Here is a 22,436-nt window from a genome sequence, read left to right on the forward strand (position 1 = left end):
AAAAAAAAAAAAAAATCGCTATTTACTCGTTTAAATAATTAATTATTTATAAGTTAAATAATATTATTATACTATTGCACGTTTCGTATTATAGTTTCTCTATAATATATAATATATTATTATTTTATACATTCCCTAATCAATAAATATAATATGTATATCATTATTATCTATTCATAGTTATTAAATACACTAAAAATGCCTTATTTATATAATATATATAAATGTAAAATAATTTTCTACAATAACAAAGTCAAATATATTATATATTATATATAGATTTATATATATATATATATATCATATATATACAACATAGTAGAAACGCGTGTATGTGAGTGTAATACGTATGTGTGATGAGTGTATGTGTAAGTGTTCAAAGGGGCGGTGGGGATGATTGGTAGAGGTGGGCGGGAGGGGAGGGTCATGCGCGGTTTACTTGACTATCGCCACTACTTGTTGTTCGTCGGCGGCGGACACCGCTGCCGACGCCGAGTCTAGTCCGTTGACCATTTTCTCGATGGACTTCAGTTCGCTGCTGGTCGGCGACGGCTGGTTGGCGGCCGCCGTCCGGTGGTGATGGTGTTGCCGTTGCGACGGCGACACGGACGACTGTCGCGGCGGCGGTTGCAACTGTGCCGCGGCCGGCGACAACTGTGCCGGTGGTGGTGGTGGAGGCAACGGCGGCTGCTGCTGCGGAGGCGACGTCTGTCGACCGCCGCCGTTGGTCGGCGACTGCAGGTCGAGCGGCGCGGGCGGCGGCGTGCTGCCGGCCGACGAGCACCGGCCTGGCGTCACGGTTTCGAACGCCGAGCCGACGGACGACGGGTGGAGCGGGTGGTGGAGACCGAGGTGGTACGGGTGAAACCGGCCCAGGCCAGCGGCCGCGGCCAGGCCACTGGTCATCTTGAACGGGTGACTGCCGCCGCCAGTACCGCCGCCGGCCGCGGCGCCCTGCAGGTACGCCTGGGTGAACAGCGACCCTGGGTGGTGAGCGGCCAGCGCCAGCTGAGCGTTGAACAGCAGGTTGGTGGTAGGGCTGAGCGCCGACGGGCAGAGCGGACCGCCCAGGCCAGGGCTGCCGGGGTACATGCCGGGATATAAGTACGGCAACAGGTGCGGCGACGGGGGGATTGGTGGTCCGAACGACACGTTCGGTGACGGGTAGTCGCTAGGGCTGTGTCCGGGTCCTGTGGGAACACAAAAACGCATAACGTGAATATTTTGGTCTTTTGTAGGTATTGTATTGTACAGATGGGAGGAGCTCGGTAAATAAACGTGAATTTTATGGATATTTTTATTTTAATAACATTTAGTAGTTGACAAGTAAAGGTAGAGACGTGTAACTTAATATTATTATGAGTGTAAAGATAAAAAGCTTCGATAATTTCAAGATCAGATAGTTTATAAATTATATTGATACATAAACACACCTAAAATACTCGGGGGTAAGGTTTGGTACAATGCTATTGGCTTATGAATTAGTGGTATCGATATTATTGAATTTGTGATAAATTAAACAAAAATATTATACACTATTATAATATTACCTACAAAAAAATATACGTAAAATTTACCAAAACATATTTTTACAGTAAAATGCCTATCTCTCATAACATGTGTAGCTTTACAAGTGTTACTAAATAGTGGAAATACGATAAGTTTCAGGAGAAATCAACGGTTTTTATTAAAATAAAAGATTTCTTATAGGTTCTCAGAAAACATGTTATTTTTTTCATGTGCTTTCTACGAAAAAACTGAAAAACTTACTACTGAGAATATTCTTTAACAATCTTTCACCTAAATCACTCGTGTAAGTGTCATTTATTTATATTATCTTTTTTATATTCGTCAATCTTACGAAAGATCCAATAACATAATAATTAATAGTCAGGTCATGTTTGCTTCAAATATAATTTAATTCAAGGTTGCAAAAAAAATTTCTTTTTCAACAAGAACTACCCTAACACAATTTATTTAATTAAATAAATATTTATCTTAGTTATGTTTTACTTCTATTAAATTCTTTATTTTCAAAAAATAAATGAGAATATGGTTAAAGAGGGTTAAGCTAAAATCGTGCACTGAACCGATTTTATACGGGCACCCTCTTAAATATTTTATGCTGTATACGTTTTGTACACTAGGATGTTATTATTCTCATGAAATTGTTTGCTTACGGTTGAAGTTCTCTAAATCTATAATCTATCTACACTGGATAGTGGATATATTGTAAACACATACACATTTGATAAATATTATATATAATTATTATACTTATCAGTACTTAATTAATCTATAGAACTGGCGATTAAAACATTGAATCCAAAAATTGAATAATTTATAATTGTATTAAAAATGTAGGTATATATTTTTAAATGCAAAATGTATTATTTATATATTTGTTTAAACAAAAAAATATAAAAGAAATTACCGTCAGCTAAATATACCCATTACATTTTTGTTTAATGTTTATTTTACTTGTAACAATAACAATTTCATCTTCTATGTATACATAACTCATTTTGGGTAGAAATTCTTAAGAATACTACATTTTTTAATTAATTTAAACAAACTTGTTGATAACTAAGTAAAAATGTTTGAGGTGCATAATACATCTGATCTACAGATTAAAAACAGATTGTGGCAAAGAATTGATTATTATACAATTTGACTTTTTTGGAGTCGAAATTAGAAGTGTGCAGTTTTTGAAGCAATTGAATAGTCTAATAAAATAATTCAATGTCAGTGTTTCTTACCAGAAGGACCAGCAGACTCTTTATCAGACGGTGAATTCATTCTGTCCCGGCCCGATTCGGAACAACTGCTTTCTTGTTCACTATCAATTTCCTGCTGGTGAGCTTGTTGGTGATGGTGGTGTTGCAGGAACGCCGCGTGATGAAGGGCCGGGTGACCTGCCAGGCGCCTCCTCATGGCGTCCTCCAGGAGCAAACTACCATCAGCCAATCCCGAAAACCACGAACCTATAGATTGAAAAAACACACTCATTTTAGTAAAATTAAAATTAAAACCTCACGTTTGTAAGGTATTTGTGATTAAAACTTACCGGGTTGGTGGGGTTGATGGTGATGGTGGTGATGGTGGGGAGAAATTGGCGAGTCGGGGTCTCCTCCACCAACAACGTCCAGTGGTTTATCATCTTCGTGATCTGAACCCGAGGGCTTTTCGTCTTGGCTTTGAACTGTTTGGCCACCGTGTCGTTGCGCCGTCAACATTGCTTGCCTGAAAACACCATTACGTTGTACACATCTGCAGATTGACAGAAAACAAAAATAAGCTAGCAAAAGTCTCTTCGCAATAACTGTAAAACTTTTCATGTCTATTCGTACATACATAATAATATACGATCAAAGAACCACGCGGTAAAAGTTATTTATCTCATTTCACACGAACGACAACGAGTAATCGATATTTTTTCAACCGAGTAATATATTTAATCCTGTGGTTGGAAGTAGCATAATACTGCTATTTTCGGTAGTAGCGCGAGGGAAAAAAATAACATTTATCTGCTTCGTAATAATATAAGTATACACCTCTTAAACTCGACCGAAACTCATTTACTCGACGGAGCAACGTACTTGTCTGTCGTGATAAAACCAAAACGAGTAACGACAAATCGCATTATCACGTTTACCAAATTCCCGTGTATATAATCATACAGTATATTATTATAGTTTTTTTTTTCGCAGTAATAAGGAAACGTGCGAAAAGGAAATCAAACAGACGAAACTAGACAGTCTCGACGGCAGCGATGACGACGATGATGGTTTCTTTACCATTTTCGTCCGGAGATATAAAACACCATGTAGGTTCGCTAATGGATTCGGATTGACACTTGATTACGGTTGGGCGCTACAAAAATAATAATCGTTTCACGGGTCCGTATATGGCATTCCGCTGTCTCGCCTGGCGCCATCGCTAGCTATATAATATACCTATATAATATTATTAACATTACAGAGGATACAATTTTTATTTGTAAAAAAGTCCATGAAATAAAAAATCCAAAAGCGAAATGGTAAAATAATTTTATCAATTATTGTATAAATCATATTACATACATATTAAAAGAAACTAAGGAGAAAAATATATGCGAAAAACTATACTTATGATATACCGTACTATAATAAAATCGTCATCTCAAACTGGGATAATATTGCAAATGAGTGTCAAAAAAACAGTGTATACTAAACCCCCCCTTCTTCCAATGATAATGAAATTACAATGGCAATCGTCGTGTTAGTTAATATCAGAGAACACCATACCAACAATATAAATCACACGATGAGAAGCTGCGTGTGTGTGTATATCTTCTGTTATTGCTTTATTCTTAGTTCTACTTAAAAAAATAAACTATTGTTTTTAAAAGTCCACTCGATACGCGTTTCGATTTATTTTATGATTATAATATTCTGACCGGGATTGGAAAAAGTACAAAGCCGTGTCGATTATTTTAGGTGTCAGACAAATAATAACATTCGTGTTGGTTCCGGCAAGTGAAAACAATGTTTTTATACATCACAACAAAGCACGTAATCACAGTAATCATCATAATTATTAATATTATTTTTTGGTAGAATTCGGAACACGGATGTACTCGTACATCAAGATGACACAAATATGATTTAACAAAACAATGTTAGCGAGTTTCGCCGTCGACAACGATGGTGGCAGTCGATTGAACATCTAGAATATCATAGTTGTATATTATGATTTATGAGTATAATATAACCGATTTAGGAAACGCAATTACAATTACTAAGTTATACTTTTTTTTTTAGCAAAAATATTATGTAAAATAACATGATACCCTACCCAAAGTTACCATAGGTATTATTAGTAATACTATGTTATTATGATTTGTGTACTAATCGAGCGTGAAGTGTTTAACAGACTCGGAAAAAACAACGAAAATTAAAGAAAAAAACGAAAAGATTAATATTTTTTTTTTTTTTTATCAATGAATATCAACAACAGCGCATCAGCAGCCACCCGAACAAAAAACAAACAAACCGAGTGGCTCTGCCGGCGGCGGCGGAGGTAATTTATTATTACAATATTTCTGTCAGCCGCCTCCTCGGTACCTAACCTATTACTACTACTACTTGCTACGTATGCATTATTATTATATTTTATACGAGAATGTACACACACACGTACCGTCTCACTGCTATATACCTGCTGCCGAGTCGTAGTTGCTATGCGCCGTTTATACCTATTACTGCACACACGCGCTTCTTTTAATAATAATATGTACCGGTCGAGGTGTGTATAACAACGACGACGACGACACGATATAATATAGTTAATAGTTACGAAGTCGGGTGCGCGTGCACGTCATGTCCCGGACGTCAAACGAATTAAACGAGACGGTGTCTATGTATGTAAATTGTATACCTGTGATAATACGAATACGTGTGCGTTGAAATGTATAAGGTTATACATACTGCACGCGAAACCGGACTTGACCCGACCTGAAGAACCAACCAAACTGGGCCGATTGCTTACCCATCGTCCAGCGGAGTTTAACAGTGCGCAAAAAACGGGGGTGAAGCCATTTGCGTTGGGAAATGTTTCAGGGGAGGCGAGGTGAATATTAGAACTACCTAGTCCAAGTTAATACCTATTAAGACTAATTACGTTTAAAATCATCCGCAGCAAATTATTATACTACCATAACTCAACCATCGCCCTTTTGGTCTACTTGCAATTTGCTGCTCTGAAATATTTGTGAGTGTTTTTTTTTTTTTTTTAAGAAAATCATGCCAATGAAATAGAACAACGATATAACTGATATACGTTTTGAGATATTAAGATAGGCGTTTTATTAATATTTTTTGAAACGCGTAATTAAGAATTTGCGAAAAATGAACGTTTACGGTGAAAAGTTCACAAAATGTTATTTACATTTTTTACGTAGTCGTTTAAACGTAACCCGGTCTTTAGTGTAAACGATAGAACTCGTGTGCGGGTCACGGCACGGCGGCCAAGTATACAATTAAAATGTTCGCGGAGGGTCACGGCGAAATTATACGCGGGCCACTGCAGAATATCCCCGGGGAACGTTTAAAATGTTTCGAGTTATGCGGTTATATTTTTTTTTATCAAAGCCCACTACCACCCCACACCACTCACTCAACTTACCAACTGGGGATTTTGAAACGCGGCGTCAGTATATTCGTATATAGCCTTTTGCACGGAATTAAATGGGCCGCGAACAGCACTCCCTCACCTCTATCCCTATAACCCACGATAATAGCCGTCGCATTATTATTAGATATATCTGGTGGGCGTCGACTTTTTAAATTAAAAGGCATTTCGCGACGACTCTATATACGCTTGCGACCTTTGCGGTGTCATTAGTGGGATCTCCTCTCTTTTTTTTAGTGTACGCGCGCGCGTGTGTGAGTATATATATGTTTCTTTTCGTCCTTTCCTTTCAACCCTCCCCTTCACCAAAATGAACTATCCGTTCGCCCTCTCGCCTCTTTTACCTAACTAACATAAAGGCTAAACTATACATAATATATAAAAAAAATATATATATACAAATGTACCGTTCGTATAGTAATTCGTGCAACGCACGCCCGAAACCGTTTCACTCACTTTGACCTTTATCCTGTGACGACAACGCCTCGTATATCATTAAGTCGTATTGTGTGTATATATATAAATATAAGCCAAACCAAACAGACCGACTAATACTAAACTAACTACTGAATAAAAGGGTGAACAGCGGCGACAATTGTCAGCAAAAAATCGATAGACGACTAATATACAGCGATAATAATATAATATTGCTTTTGAAGCCTTCCCAGTATTGTTATTTTAAGAGTATATAAGTATATTGTGTGTTTGTAACCTTTAGTGGTTTTTAATAAAAAAAAATTCATTGCGTTTTTTTAAATTTTTTATACGTGTGTGGAATTAACTACATTATACTACGTATTATATAATGTAACATAATATTATAATAAGTGAAGAGTTGTGTTGTACGCGGACGAGCGGCAATAATCACGGGACGGTCTCCGCATAGAAATCCACTGATAATAATATAATAATATGTGTTCACATATTTTATGTATTATTATTTATATAGTATATATACCTACTATAGGTCTATAGATACCTACTGATTAATCATTTCGATTGTACGCGTCACTCTTTGAAAAAGCTATTAAGCGGCGGGTTCATTATTGCACACACGCGACGTGACAGAATAAAATCGTATCGCGTAAAAATATATGTGTGCGTTTGTGTTTAAATATTATAACAATAATCGCACTTCCGACCGGTAAAAAATAATAATAACAATAACAACTATGGAAAAAAATAAAAATGTAAATCGTTTCGTTCTGTACACGTTGTTTTTTTTGAGTTTTTATCGGACGATCGTTTCACGATTTGTGTATGCATGTGCATAATATTTTATAGTAAACGTGTGCGCTTGTCATAAATATCAATTGGAGGTAATTTTTACGGAGAACAAAGGGGAAATGATTTTGGTTTTCAAACCACTAATGATAATACTGCGTATAGATATTGTCGTCAACAATGATTTTATGAAATATAATATTCATTATTATATCTGTAGTATTATTATATATGTATCGAGATAGCGTATGTATAAGAATCAAGGCACAGTGTCACATTAATTCTAAATGTGCGTAATAAAAAATAATATTTGTACTCACTTTTTTTCTCGTTTACCAGCGCCGGTGTCTCGGAACCCTTTGGCGAACGGGTTATTGTCGATTTTCAACTGAGTTATCTGAAAGTAGATACACACGTGTAGTGGGTATATCAGTGAATGTGCATATTTACTACGATTCGAGTGATCAAATGTCAATTAATCCCTCAGATATACGCAAGTTATATACAATGAGAAATGAGTTATTACCTTTTCGTTTTGATATGCCGTAACAGCGATGAACTCGGTTTCCTTAAACACGTAGGTACGGAAAGTTGAGTACGGTAACTTGATGATGTCGTTGGCTCTGACTAGATGGAAACGAGGCTGGTATTTGTGCATCGAGTTCAATATGGTCTAGAGAGAGAGAAAAGATCTAATATAGATAATTTATTATTTTCGAAACGCGCAACACTAGGTGAACGCGTAGGGGCCGTTTGATATATACGTGCAAGGCACCTGATGTGTCGGGACACAGGTGCCGATTGGCCGGCGATAAAAGGCTGTTTGAATTATTAAAAACCCTCGTATAATACGAACACGACACATTAACAAAATGCGGAACGACACATCCGGCGAATTTTTTTTCACCCCGAAAAACGGTTGTTACGACAATACACACAATGCATAATATATATATATATAGGTCAGTCTAAAATTCGGTTTTACTAAAATATATACCTACATTATAATATCCACAGTTGCCGGAGCGACACGATTCGGCTGTATTTGTGGTTCTGTGTATACAATAACTAGCTAGCCCTAATTAAATACCGTGAAAAAAAAACATGAAATTCCCCTACGCACAGTACAAATTATTACTATTACTATTATTACTATATAATTAATTTTCAAAATACGATTTTTAAATAATTAACAACCGTTGGCGTTATTATAATTTTTTTTTTAGCTTTTATTCAAATAGTGTCATGTAGTAATATATATTCGTGACAAATATAATATATGAAACGATTAAATATAACCGAAAATTAAATGTTAAACGAATAAAATTAATTATCCGTTCGTATCATATTATTTGATAAACGTAATTACGGGTTTCCAGAGTATACGAATTAGTTTTGTCGACCAGCCGAGGATGGCTATATAATATACACCACACGTATATCCGCAGCACATATTATTATATTATTATACAAGAAAGCCTATAAACACGAACGTAATGCTAATATTATGTATAATTTATTTATAAAACTGTATAACACAAGAAGCGGTCGGAAATCAATAATAGCTTTCCGATTGCGATCGATCACAGCGGCATAATATATAAGTAATTTCCCACGCCAAATTTTAACGACGATAAAACAACGTGTAAACGTGCAGCCGTACCACCACCTTCGTATAACCTCCGAATACTACAAGGTAGAATCGAAAAAGACAATTTTTTTTAATTCAGGGTCACACGTGTGTCGTTTTTCGCGCCATTCCGCTTTTTTATAATATACGAGCATGTATTAATATTATACGAACACACCACCATCGGACGTTGGTGGCGACGGCGGCGCCACAAAAGACGCCGGCTCCGACGATGTGTGTGTGCGCGCATACGGGTCGTGCTGGCAGTTGCTGGACCGGAGAAGAGAGGAGATCTAACGATATAAAATATACGTGTAAACACGAGCGTCGTGTGTGTGTGTAAAGATAGACGGAGAGGACGAGTCTTGAGAAAAGGACTATACGGTGGAATTGAACAAATCGAACGACATACGCGCTAGTGGAAGGTGGAAGGGAACTGGTCGTGACGGTCCATTTGCTCTCTCACTCTCTCATCTCTACGTCGTCTCTCTGCCTCACCACAGTGTGTGTGTGTGTGTGTGTGTGTGTGTGTGTGTGTGTAAAAGGACTAGACGCCGGTCGTGTCCAATTATCCTTGTATGTGCGTTCCGTTTGACCAGAGACACATGATATCCGTTAACTCCTCTCGCCACCCCTGCCATGTAGTGTTCCTAAACCGGGACAGCAAGAGCTTTCGCGCGGGTCCGAGCAAATATATATATATATATATATATATATATATATATACACGTGATTTAAAAGTTTCCCTCGTTTCTGTATCCATACGGGCGCCCTAGCGCCACATGGTGTAAACCGTAAGGAAACCGAAATTTACGAAATAAAATCGGTCCCTTTAACGCACACAAATGCATCGGAAAATATAAAACAGCAGAAATAGGTCTCCGGAAGTCGCAAAAGTAGGTATATATATATATTATTTACTTATACTTGTATAAACAAGGAATAAGACCCGAACAAAAGAAAACCCCTCCGTCGCATTGTTTCCGTGAGGTAATATTATTCGGTATAGACAGTCGTGCGAAACTCAACCCGTATACGACGACGATACGTTACGCGCCATGTTATGGCTCGTACCTACCATATAGCTGGTGTACAGAGAAGGCGAAAAAAAAACCTTAGACCGTGAATAATAAAAACAGCAAAACGTATCGGTCGCAACAGTCAAGTAAGTAGGTATAATATCGTATAATATATTATAAACCAGCGGATGAGCGGGACGGACGATAGCAGTATAATAATATATAATATTATAATATATACAATATATTATGTTTATAATACACCTATTTAATACAAAATAATTGATATGGCCGACGACAATCGTCTCGGCCGTCGTCGCGTTTATTATATTCAAATCGGACGCGCACGCGGACAGACATCATTTGGCGCCACCGCCGCCGCCGCATCGTGTTTTTCATTCAACAAGACCTCCGCCGCGTCCGGCACGTTCTCACGAATCTCTCACGGCTGCAGCGGCGGCGCTCACCTAATCACTCGGGTCCGCCACCCACCTCCCCGCTGTGGACCCAACAGTGGCCCCCGAGGCATTTATCTCGTTAAAACAAAAAGATAATAATATCATGTGTATACAATATATGCGCGTTAGCGTGTGTTTGTGTGCGCGTGTATGTGTGTGGTGTGTGTGTGTGTACACTAACTGCTGTATTTTAACCACGCGAGATCGGAGAGAGAGAGAGTTATAGAGCGATAGAAAGAAATAGTTAGAGATAGGTAGATAGCTGATAGAGAAAGAGTGACTGAAAGAGATGACGATAAACTCGTTCCGCGTTTTATGCTTGTTTTATATTGCACTATATATATGTGATACTCGAGAGAAATATTATATATTATTATTACTATATTGGTGTAGTGTAATATTTTACGTACCTCTGGAAATCTGTGGAAACGGTTGATAGGTCTGTTTATGGTCTGTAGCGAAAACTGATTTAAACCCTAATAAACAATAACGGATTCAAGCAATATAATCATTTTGGTATTGGTATTAATTATAGGTGTTTTTTCTGTTTGTGGTATGACGTGTGTGATGGCTGTATATTAATCATTGTGACGGGGGGGGGAGGGTGTGAAAATATGCATAAACATTATTTGATTTGTTATTTTTATCAATTTGATTAAAGATGCGATATGAAACACGAAGTTTAGATTGCGCGACCGTCAGTTGTCTAACCACAGTCACGTACCTATGAATATTTAACAGGATATTGTTTAAGTCTTAATACAAACTACTATAAACTATAGACTTTTCGTTTTCGCGTTTCTGACCTCGCCAGATATCGTATTTGCATGTTATGATAAATTATTATAATTCGTTCTATTCAGTATTCACGACTTTTGATTAAAAAATCATGTTTACTATACAATAATAACAGTAAAAATAAATACCTACTACGTTATACCTAATTATCCCAGTCGATAAAAATCTGCACACAAGTACAAAAATTAAATGATAAAACAACATATTATTATACTCAGCAGTCGGTACTTCGGTAGAAAAATGGTGTTAACTGACATTTTTTCAAATATTGTACAAAAATGCTACTCATGTAATTAAGTATTAAAAAGCTATAGAATTTTTTCTATCATCTCACTAATGGTAAGATCTTCTGAAGACACTTTTCAATTTATTATTTCGGCAACTGGATTGAAAATATTTTCGCACTTTGCCATAATGTTATTACACCAAGTACAACAACACTCTTATTCGTGCAATTTCCCTTTTTCGGAAAAATGTCAATTTTATTTTAACCTTTATATCCATTGACCCTTCGCTTGTATTAAACATTACACGTACTCACGGAGGGGGTAAGGGGTATGCCGAAAACGAACGTTATATCGCGCGACGTACGCAACTAAATCACATATTCGAAAACGGTTTGATAGTTTTTTTTCTTTTTTCATTCCGTCTTGCGGCCGCGGTTGACGCGCACATTGGGGCCGTGTATGGGGTATTTAATCTATTCTGTGGTATTAGCGCGGGGCGGCGGCGGTGACGGTTGGCGTACTTTCACACCCAACGCACGTAATCCGCCGCCGGTTTCTCATCGTTTTGTCTCTGCGTTTGACCGTTGTCCGTCGTGTAACACAACAAAACATATATATATATATATATATATATTACGGCGGCGGCGGCAGCAGACGTCGTCTGATTAGTGTGCTGTCGTCGTCGTCATCGCTGCCGTCACCGTATATACTTCCATACCACTGCTATATATAATAATAATAATAATAATAATATACACGACCGATTGCGTGTGTTGCTACGACCGGTGTCTTCGCATTCGTTTTCGGCCCCGACACTCGGACAAGACACGTCTCAGAGTGTCCCCTTCCCCCGCAGGGCGTATGACATCACGTACTCATGTGTGCAATATTATTGCGGCGAAACATAACATAATATATATATATATATGTACACGCATATAATAATGATATCGTATTATATTGTTATATATGCGTTATATATAAGTATACGCCGACGGAATACGAAAAGAACGAACACGTGAATAGATTTCGCAGCGGCGAAGACGCGTCGCAGGCGGAATAGATATCGTCCTATTATTATTATCATTAATATACGTATATAGTTATATGACGTGCTCTTTATTTTTCCCCCTCCAAAGGGGGGGGGGAAAGAGAGATTTTGCTATACACTATACACGTGCAGGTTTCGAGAGACGCGGGCGGCACGACGGACGAAAAACAAAAGGACCGATCCCAATTATAAAAACAAAATAAAATAACGTGTATATACGAAAATAAAACGACCGAGACGACGACGGCGACCGGGTAAATATATGCGTGTGAACATTAAGGGGCCGCACCTCGGACGAAAGAACAACAACGACCGCCGCCGCCGCCCGGTTGTTATCACACGACTAATGACACCTACTGCTGAGGTAGCCGAGCTGCGTCGTCGTCGTCGTCCGCACACACACACACACACACACAAATATCATATATATTATACGCGAGAGTACTAAAAAACAATAAGAGGGTCCCGTGTCCATTAACACTGGCGTTATTTATTAGCCGCATAAATATCGTTCGGGTGGCCTTTATCTTCGTCGTGCGTATGTGTTGCGCCAGTGCACGAGGCCTCGTTTCGTTTTATTGTTATTAACGCGCGCGCGCGCGCGCGGGTCCGGTTGCCGGTTCGGTGCTATGATGTGCACGAAGACGACGGGACGTCGTGCCCCGCGCGCCACACACTCTTCTTTGCCGGTCGTTTCCCCAAAAAATACAACAATAATAATAATGTGTATACACTATAAAATAATAAAAAATAAAAAAACTCGGGTAGAAACACGGGCGACAAGTCTCCGTCGGAGCGCTGAACCGGCGAGAGGCAGAAAGAGAGAGAGAGAGAAAGAGAGCCGAGAGACCGACCCGGACAGACGGCGATCGAGAGAGATAAACGACACACACGTATTATCGGCCGACGACATCGCGCGCCAGAGGACCGGGTGCAGCGCCAGTAGCCGCGCCGGTGTTGTGTACCGGCAAGTATAACACGTGTACACGGTTTCGGTCGTTATATTAATTTGAATAATATTCCGGTAACACGGAAAACGTTTTCCGCCGACGGTTTAAACGACGAGTCTTTCGACCAAATATTGTTACTACGACTCGTCGTTCGTTCGTCGTGTGATATTCGTTGTCGTCGCGACGTTTCCGCCGTGAAAAAAATAAATTATATTTAAACACACTAATATTAATAATATAATAATATGTAACCCACTCGGCACCGCGTTTTTACACTCGTTTTCGTATTACCATTATTATTATTATTATTATTGTTTAGTCGTCCGTGAGAAACACGTCTCTCGCGGCCCGTTTTCGGCGCTCGTTAGAGGTACACGCTGCGGAATACTATACAATATTATATATTCGTGTGTCGTCGTCGTCGTCGTCGTGGCCGAGCATAATTGGCGGCGGCGGCGGCGGCGGTGTCGTAAAACAACGACGGTGTGCGTAGATACGATGATATACCACGACCGCGGTACGCTCGGCCATATAGGTGTAAGTACCTAAATATTAAATACAACATATATAATATTACATTATGTATATGTACCGCCGCCGTTCGGACCCGGCGGACGTGATACACCTTTTTTACGTATCATTATTATTATTATCATATTATATATCGTCGTCCGGGCGCGCGTCGAGGCGCCAAAAGAATTAACGACGCACGTACGTGTAATAATAATTGGACGTGTACAGTATCGCCCCGCAGTCGTTTTGCCGTTGTGCACACCATTCAATTAGTGCGCGCTTGTGTGTGCAACTCTGCGCTGCACCGACCGACCGACGAAAACAACACCGCGAGTCCGACTCGGTCCGGTTCGCGCGAGATTTATTTATCGTATTTTTTTTTACCCCTTCCCGCCCCGACCCCGACTACCACCACCATCACCATCCACCTCATACTCTTCAATCGACGACGGTTCGCCAGCCGCGCCGCCGTCGTCCCGTCATCGGGCGCCACGATATATTTTCTCCGTCTACGCCGCAACGAGTACGCGTTTGTTATATACTTATATATTATAATATGCGTGGCGTACAGGTATACACACACACACACACACACACAGATGGGTTGACGTGCGTTTTTCGAATAATTTTTTTTTTCGTTTCGTTTTTTATATAATACACATATATGTAATAATATATACGTTCGTTTCGTTACTACGACGAGGGGAAAAAATCAATTTTATTCCGTTAAAACGCGACCGGCGAGGTCTTCATTTAAATACAATGGGGGTAAAAACAGATCTCGTTCTGCGAGACGGACAGACGATTTATTTTTATTATCCGTTTATTTTAATTTCAGCGCATTAACATTTTTACCCGCACACGGCACACACGGAGACAGACAACACTCGCACGCACACACACACACACGCGCGCTAGCACGCGTAGATGTCTATCTCCGGCGCGGCCGATGGCTGCTGCTGCAATGTAAAGAAGCCAGCGGCACCGATGACAATATTTTTATCCAACGCAAAAAATCATTCGGTGTGAATGAGTCCTTCGCCTATATGGCAGCAGCAGAAACGGCGATATTCCGGTTTTTCCTGGTTTTTTTTTTTTTTTTAATTAACCAGAATACGCTTCGTGTTTTTATTATATTATGGTAGCCGTGGACAATTAACCTGAAATTCTTCATTGTTGGCCCCTAGATATATGTAATATATATATATACACCTATGATGGTTTTACGACCGTTTCTAGCTGTTGTTTTATTTTCCGGCGAGTTCGTTTGAGTGTGTGTTTTTTTTATTTTGGAAATAAATGTACACATTCTTCATTTTTGTCCGCGTCCGTATTTTTTCTGTTAGTTTTATTTCTCCTATATTATATTTAGCATGCAGTGGTACACGTCAATATGATCCGGAAATATTTTTGGTTACGAATTTTCGTCCGGCGGCCGCAATAGTGGTGCAGGACGGACGGACGCCGACAAAAGGACGACTCTGGACTAATCTACTGCAGCCATCGAATACCGCGCGCACCCGGTTCTTGGCCGTATATATATATATATATATATATATATGTGCGTACACTGCACGGCCGACGACAAAACAGTAATAATAATATGATGGCAGTTGTGCGTGTGTAACGATTTTCCTTGAAAGTCGATCGATACTGATAATAAATAATACCATGTTGGTAATTTTCTTTGGATAGACATGAACTTAGGATAATCCTAACCTAGTTCGAGTTTTACGTGAATCGATACCAAACTCTGTCACATTCGTTTCGATCAACATTATATTGATATACGCTGCACGCGAAAACGATGACGTCAGTGATGGAAACAGTTATGTGATCCCAATGTTTTTATCAGTCGTGTGAAAAAAATTGCGCGTCTACATTATTGCATATTGCATAATATGGGTACATCGTTCAATTATAATATATAGGTTCGCGGGAAGTGTTCATTTTATTTTTTTTAATCTCGGGGAGGGCATTGCACGAACCCTAGCCGCATAAACGCGACTAGGTGGTGTGAAAACGAACACGCTTTTATAACGCCCGCGAATGACCATTCGACGACGGAGGGTGTGGCCCGGATAATCCCCCTTTGGGCGTCCCGGCTTGCGCGCAGTATTACCCCCACCGTCGGCGGCAGCGGCGTATGACACTATAATAATACGCTGGAAAACACGTAGCTTATGTGCCGGTGTTACGATACTGAAGATAATAGACAAGGTGGCTTTTTCCGTTTCTACATGACGCCATGACGGTTATTGTTCTCCAAAAAAGGTAAATCCGATCGGAAATAGTAAAATGACAGGAGAGGAGACAACAGCCAGGATTATACGTTTTACATTGTTTAACGTAATCGGGCAAAAAACCCGATGATATTAGATAGGTATGATACAAAACATTGATAGCTCATCAACATTTATTACAACTATTCGTTGTAAGTACAACAAATGTAAAAAAACTTAACACACTGAATCACAGGACCACTGCTAAAATTGAATGCCGTGAAATTTTGTTTGATTTTTATGTACTGTTTCTACAAAAAAATTTATTTTATTTAAACTGAAGTAAAAATTAAATCTATCAATTATTACGATTTAATCTTATTCTTGTCTTCGCAATTATATGGATACAAACAAGAAATAGTGATTGATATTAATGGAATTTTATTGATCCATAAACCCAAACCAACACTCAAACTATTCATCGTGAAAAAAAATCATATTACATTTTGCTATTAAAGTCAGTGATGATAATTGTCATTTACATGTTACATCTGAATAAAGAATCAATTTTTTTAAGAATACCTGGTGGACTTAAAATCAGTATCTATTTTTAAAAAATTAAGGATTCTAACAGTTAATAAGGTAATTTGATTTATGTATGTCTGCATATTATAAATTATATTTACTAAAAACAATTTTAGATAGCGGTTAAGTCATATTATATTGGATGTTCGACGTTTCGCGACCTACGATTTCCTTGGCCCAAAACACAACGCTTCGTACACATAGAAGTAATATATATGTATAAGTAATACACGCAGTGCGGTGTCTCGTGATTCGCGGCACTTTGAATCTCCCTCGCCGCCACCACGGGCGAGTAAATTTTCTCTCTCGGCTAGGGCTGTTATGGATATATATATATAGTATATACGCACACTGATTTCCCAGTGGGATCTCGTGTCTTCATGCAACAGTTACTTATATGTGCGGTGGTCTAATAACATTATATACCGGGGAGATGGGTTTTTATACTTTATACATTTACTATCGTGTGCGTGCGGTGTTATGTATACCGCCTGTAGTATTCTCATGGGGGTGTGTGCGCGAGGCGCGTACATTATATTATGCGTACACTGTGGAAAGAGAGTCGATTACAGAAATCCGGTGGCCCGCGATTAATCCTACCCGAAAAATGTTATCTCTTTTTTTTTTATTTTCATTATTATTTATATTTTTTTCGCCATTTGACGGACGCCGCCGACAACGCGACGACGACGATCACACACAATATGATCATCTCTGCCCCGTTCGGTAGCCGCCAAGCCATTGTCGGCGTCCCGCTGCAAGAAAATCCAGTAGAGCGGAAAACGGGAGCTCATCGCAATATATATATAATATGTTTATTATAATAGTTGGTACACTGCATGTGTTCGGGTGTGTGTGTGTGTGTGTATATATATACATATCGTATCATCGGCGGTATTATAGATATGGCTTATTGTTACTGCCTACGCGAACGAAACATGCCGTTTATAAGCGGACGATTTTCGAGTAGGGTAGACGATAACGGTCTTCTCTTTACGGCCAACTAATAGGCGCACAATGCACTACTTCTTCTTTTATTTCGATTTTTTATGCCGTCACTGGGTTATCTATAATAATCGGTAAATTCCTCGGTATGTTGAGAATTTCAACACAAGATTTCTCCTAAAGTTGTTATGTATAAAGTGTGATTTATTATAAAATAATGGATATACATCTCGGTTAAAACTTTAAGTGCAGTTACACCACGGCCTGGCGAATAGATTGAAATTATAGGTAAAGTTGGATAAACAGAACTAAATAATAATATTTTGTACCATTGAACGGTTATTCACAAAACACTTATGTTCCAAAAACGCTCTCGTTGAACAACAAATTTATACACGACATGTAAGGTATAGTAATTGTATTCATCTCTCATAATATAACACGAACTCGAGTGTTGTGTACACAAACACCATTTATCTACCAGCAGCTAGAACAGTATAATTTTAAAATATATCATCTTCTATAGAAGATGTAGAAGTGTACCTAACCGTAAGAAGTGTATACACTTTGTTTCAATCTTAATTATTATTAAAATTGTATTATAAAACATATTTTTTTAATGTGATGATGTTACATTAAATTACAGGTTAATACGACTTTATCAAAAATATTTCGTACATTTTTTAAAAAAATAAACTAATTAGATATTACGAACATTTTTTTTAATGTCGAGGAATTTTAATGAAACAATTAATTCCAAAATTATGTGTAGGCGAGCGATTATACATCACCTATTTATAATCGACATAGCTTTTCGATGTACGCACGCCAATTTCCATAAATTAAATAATATGTAAGTTAATAAAAATGTTGGTTTTGGTAATTTTAAAACCAGTTTCCTCCTTAAACCTACATATGTTTCGCCGTAGTGTGTATTATAATTTATAATAATAACAACAATTTACGCATACGCTGTTGTATTGGTTTTCCGCTGGTGCGAGAGCATATATTATTATAATATTATAAATTATAATGTCGCCGATTTCTGTAAAAATTGTCCAGTGTGCTATATCTCGACAAGTATGTGTGTGGGAAGGAGATGTGCTCGCGGCGAGAAGAAATACGCATGTACAAGCGCACAACAAAAATAAATGTACGGAACTACAAGACGCGGTGAATTAATGTAAATCAAAAATCGCTGAGGTCCGTGTTTGCGCGTCGTTACTTACTATAATCCAAGATTATAAGTATACACTAAAAGACAATGGATAGTATTGATATTGGCATCGTCTAGCCTCCTTTTTTTCTATGCGCACGCGTGCGTATATGTTACTAGTGGTACATAAAATATATTAGCTATTTTTTCGCGTGTAGTGTACCGGATAGGTATCGCGTCCACCCCAACAACACCATATAGTCTAATTAATATCGGTGCGCAAATAAATGTTTTTATTATTAATATCATGTACGCGCACGCGTTAGATGCACGCCACCGAATATAATAATATTAAAATATACGAAATTATACGAAACGCTGCGAAATCTTGAAGTGCATCTTACCACGAGTGTTCCAAGAGTTATACGTCGACGTGTTCGGTTTACACGTTAAAACTTAATAAATTCTGCACGATGCGCCAGAAATCCGGTACGTCGCCGGACTTCCTCATCTCGAGAAACGGCATCTGCAGCATGCAGTCGCGTCGCGCATTTAGGCGCCAATTCAAATTTCCGTTACGACGAAATACTATTTATTTAGTACATATAAGTGTATATGCCTATGTGTATCCGAAGCGTTTTAAATATATAATGTGTTAAATAGAATATTAGACATTATCACACGATGTGTATACACGGGCAGAGGGACGGACGTATAATAATGTACATAATATATAGCGTATGTACGACGACGGTGGAGGTGACATACCCACTTGAGTCGTAGGCAGGCGCCACCGGCAGTGGCGGCGCGGTGTCAGGTACATACGACCCAATAATTCACATTATTACCACCGACGGGACTACGGTCCTGTGTGTATGTGTGTGTGTGTGAGTGTGTGTGTATGTTATTCGTTTAGGATAAGAGAAAAAAGGATACCGCCGTCGCCTGTAGTGATGTTTTGCTCACCGAAAACTATACGTGTCGACTTTCCGGTCAAACGGTCATCCACCAAAGTGTACCGCCGCCACCGCCGCAAAGGGTATATAGGTAATATTATATTATCATCTACGTATATCTCGGTCGACCGCAACTGTTATATATAAAATACAAAAACTGCTCCACATCACAATATACTATATTGTGTTTGTGTGTATATATTTTCCATTATTATTTCTCGTCGTTTGTCGGACGTGACAATAACATTTGTCCGACAGGTTAGGAATTTTTTTTTTGAGGAAATTGCGTGGCGATCCGCGTCCGATATGATATAATAGAATAAATCATTATACAAATACGTCATGATGTGTATATATATATAAATATATACAACACAGGTATAGGCGGCAGGTACTATATATTATATTATACAATATACATTCTGACGCAGGACTTGATATATTATATACGATGCGCGGGTATGTATATATAATCACAGGACTGCCGATTTCTTTAGAGTGAATAAAAATTCGAATGCGCTTTTGACCAAAGACGACATCAAAGGGCACGTTGTAATATAGAATACGATATAATATTATAGTTGCCGTTACAAGCTCGCACTAGTAGGCACAGAACGACGGGTTTTTGATCTAGCATTGGTCACGGTGACTTTACTGTAGGCGAAACGAAAAACGAAACGATAATAAAATTAGGTGACACCTGTATATGTTTCAGGTATAAATGAAATATACGACCTTTAACCATTGGAATACATATTATATTATATTATTATTATTGTAACTGCTGTTCGCTCATTGTCGGGGGTGTGATTCACATCAGGTAAATCGACGTGTACACGAAAATAATACGTTTACGATAAATGCCGAAAGAGAAGAACCAGAGTTTGAATTTACGGCGGCGATGGCGGCGAGTGCGTCTTATCTTTTTCATTTTTACACGGGTATTACACACCGTCGGCGGGGGCCCCATAAATCGAAGATTTTAGCGCTTGTCTAGTAGTACGCGCGCGGAGGGGTGGCGGATGGGGTTGTTTTAAAACACAAAAACGTTATACGAAACACTCACACGCGTAGGTACACATAAATATAAAAGAATCGTCTTAAAAAGGTGTCGGAAGGCGACGGGCGACGGCGACGACGACGACGACGACAACGATGATGACGACGGAGGCGGCGGCGGCGGCGCTGTGGCGACTAGGCACTCAACCGGACCCGTCTGGCGGCAGTTATACACACGTATATTATATTATTATTATTATTATTATATGTTATATATATATATAAACCCTCGTGCGCCGCCACTGTTTAATGACTATTGGCGACAGCACCCTAATTAATAGAAAAAGTCTGGTTCTCAGCGGGAACCCGTGTTAATTGAACATCTATAAAAACCTCGTATCACGTCGAATCTCCGCGTGTATATATGTATATATATGTATGTATGTACAGTATATTATATAATATATATAATACGTGTGCGTACACGAAATGTATATAAATTGTTTTAACCGGAGAAGCGCACACGAGCTGCAGCAACCGTCGCGCCGCTCGCGGTACACATACGTTTACAAACATCGCGCTATATACGGAGTGACATCAGATTTACACACACACACACAGACAACCGCTTAAATCGACCCTTTTAAGTATATTTCGAACGAGCAAATATTTGGTGTCAACCCCCCCGGACGGACGGAAAAAAAATCTGAAATAAAACAACGACCGGAATGTTTTCCCGCACTCACCGAAACCCTTGTGAAACACTTAACGACACTGTGTATCGATGCCGCCACCGCGTGTATATACAAGCCGACGCCCCCGAGAAAACGGTATATTATTATGTGCGTATATAGTAGACACGTATATTATATATAGTAGCGGCGCTACTGCCAGAGGCGCAGCTGAAATACGCCACCGCCGTCGCACACCCCGATCTAAGTTTGTGCCAACTGCGCAAAGTCGGCGTCGACCGACGAGTGTATATATTTGCTCGCGTCCGAGGGTGTCGCGCGAGTCCGCCCGCCCACCTTTTTCGCCTATATTTTAGAAATGCAGAACAAATAAATAAATCGTAGCCTCGCTTCCCGTCCGCGTTCACAAATCGTTCTCACGGGCATCAGAAATCTAAAATATATATAATGGTATACTACATTATTATGATATAGGTACGCGTTGATGTTTTACCATCGTTACTACGGCGTATAAAAATCACGGACGTACATGAAAATATTATTTAACGCCATCGTTTTCGATATCAGTAACTATTGTTTAGAATTTTTACTATATGGATAACCCGGTGGTGGGGGGGATAGATAAGAGAAAGTTGAGTGCGTTGGGGGTCGTTGAAGGGAAAAACACTTTTTTGTTTATAAATAATACATTACTTTTTTTTAAATGTCATGCTTTCATATTAAAAGATAAAAACAAGGATGAGAAAGGATCTACCATACATGTCCACCACACCCCCTCCTTGCAAATACACTACCGACTGATCGGAATACCCGCTGCTTATTGAATGCTGTTAACAGCAG

General features: G+C 39.0%; 1 protein-coding gene across 8 annotated transcripts in view; it reads right to left on the reverse strand.

The window, feature by feature from the left end:
• Nucleotides 1-208: 208 nt before the first annotated feature.
• The window catches only part of LOC113557431 (optomotor-blind protein-like), a 49,181-nt gene continuing 26,953 nt past the window's right edge, over nt 209-22,436 (reverse strand). For 3 of the 8 annotated variants that reach the window (XM_026962946.2, XM_026962945.2, XM_026962944.1), the window contains exons 4-9: nt 10,913-10,978; nt 7,922-8,068; nt 7,716-7,792; nt 3,068-3,270; nt 2,760-2,984; nt 209-1,190 (exon numbers count right to left, since the gene is read on the reverse strand). In XM_026962946.2, coding sequence (XP_026818747.1) covers nt 436-1,190; nt 2,760-2,984; nt 3,068-3,270; nt 7,716-7,792; nt 7,922-8,068; nt 10,913-10,978 — 1,473 coding nt within the window. In that variant the 3' untranslated portion in view covers nt 209-435. The remainder of the gene's footprint in view (nt 1,191-2,759; nt 2,985-3,067; nt 3,271-7,715; nt 7,793-7,921; nt 8,069-10,912; nt 10,979-22,436) is intronic. The other 5 variants (XM_026962950.2, XM_026962948.2, XM_026962949.2 and 2 more) reach the window with 3 other exon arrangements.

Source organism: Rhopalosiphum maidis, chromosome 1 (assembly GCF_003676215.2).
Source record: "Rhopalosiphum maidis isolate BTI-1 chromosome 1, ASM367621v3, whole genome shotgun sequence".
Taxonomy (NCBI): Eukaryota; Metazoa; Arthropoda; class Insecta; order Hemiptera; family Aphididae; genus Rhopalosiphum; species Rhopalosiphum maidis.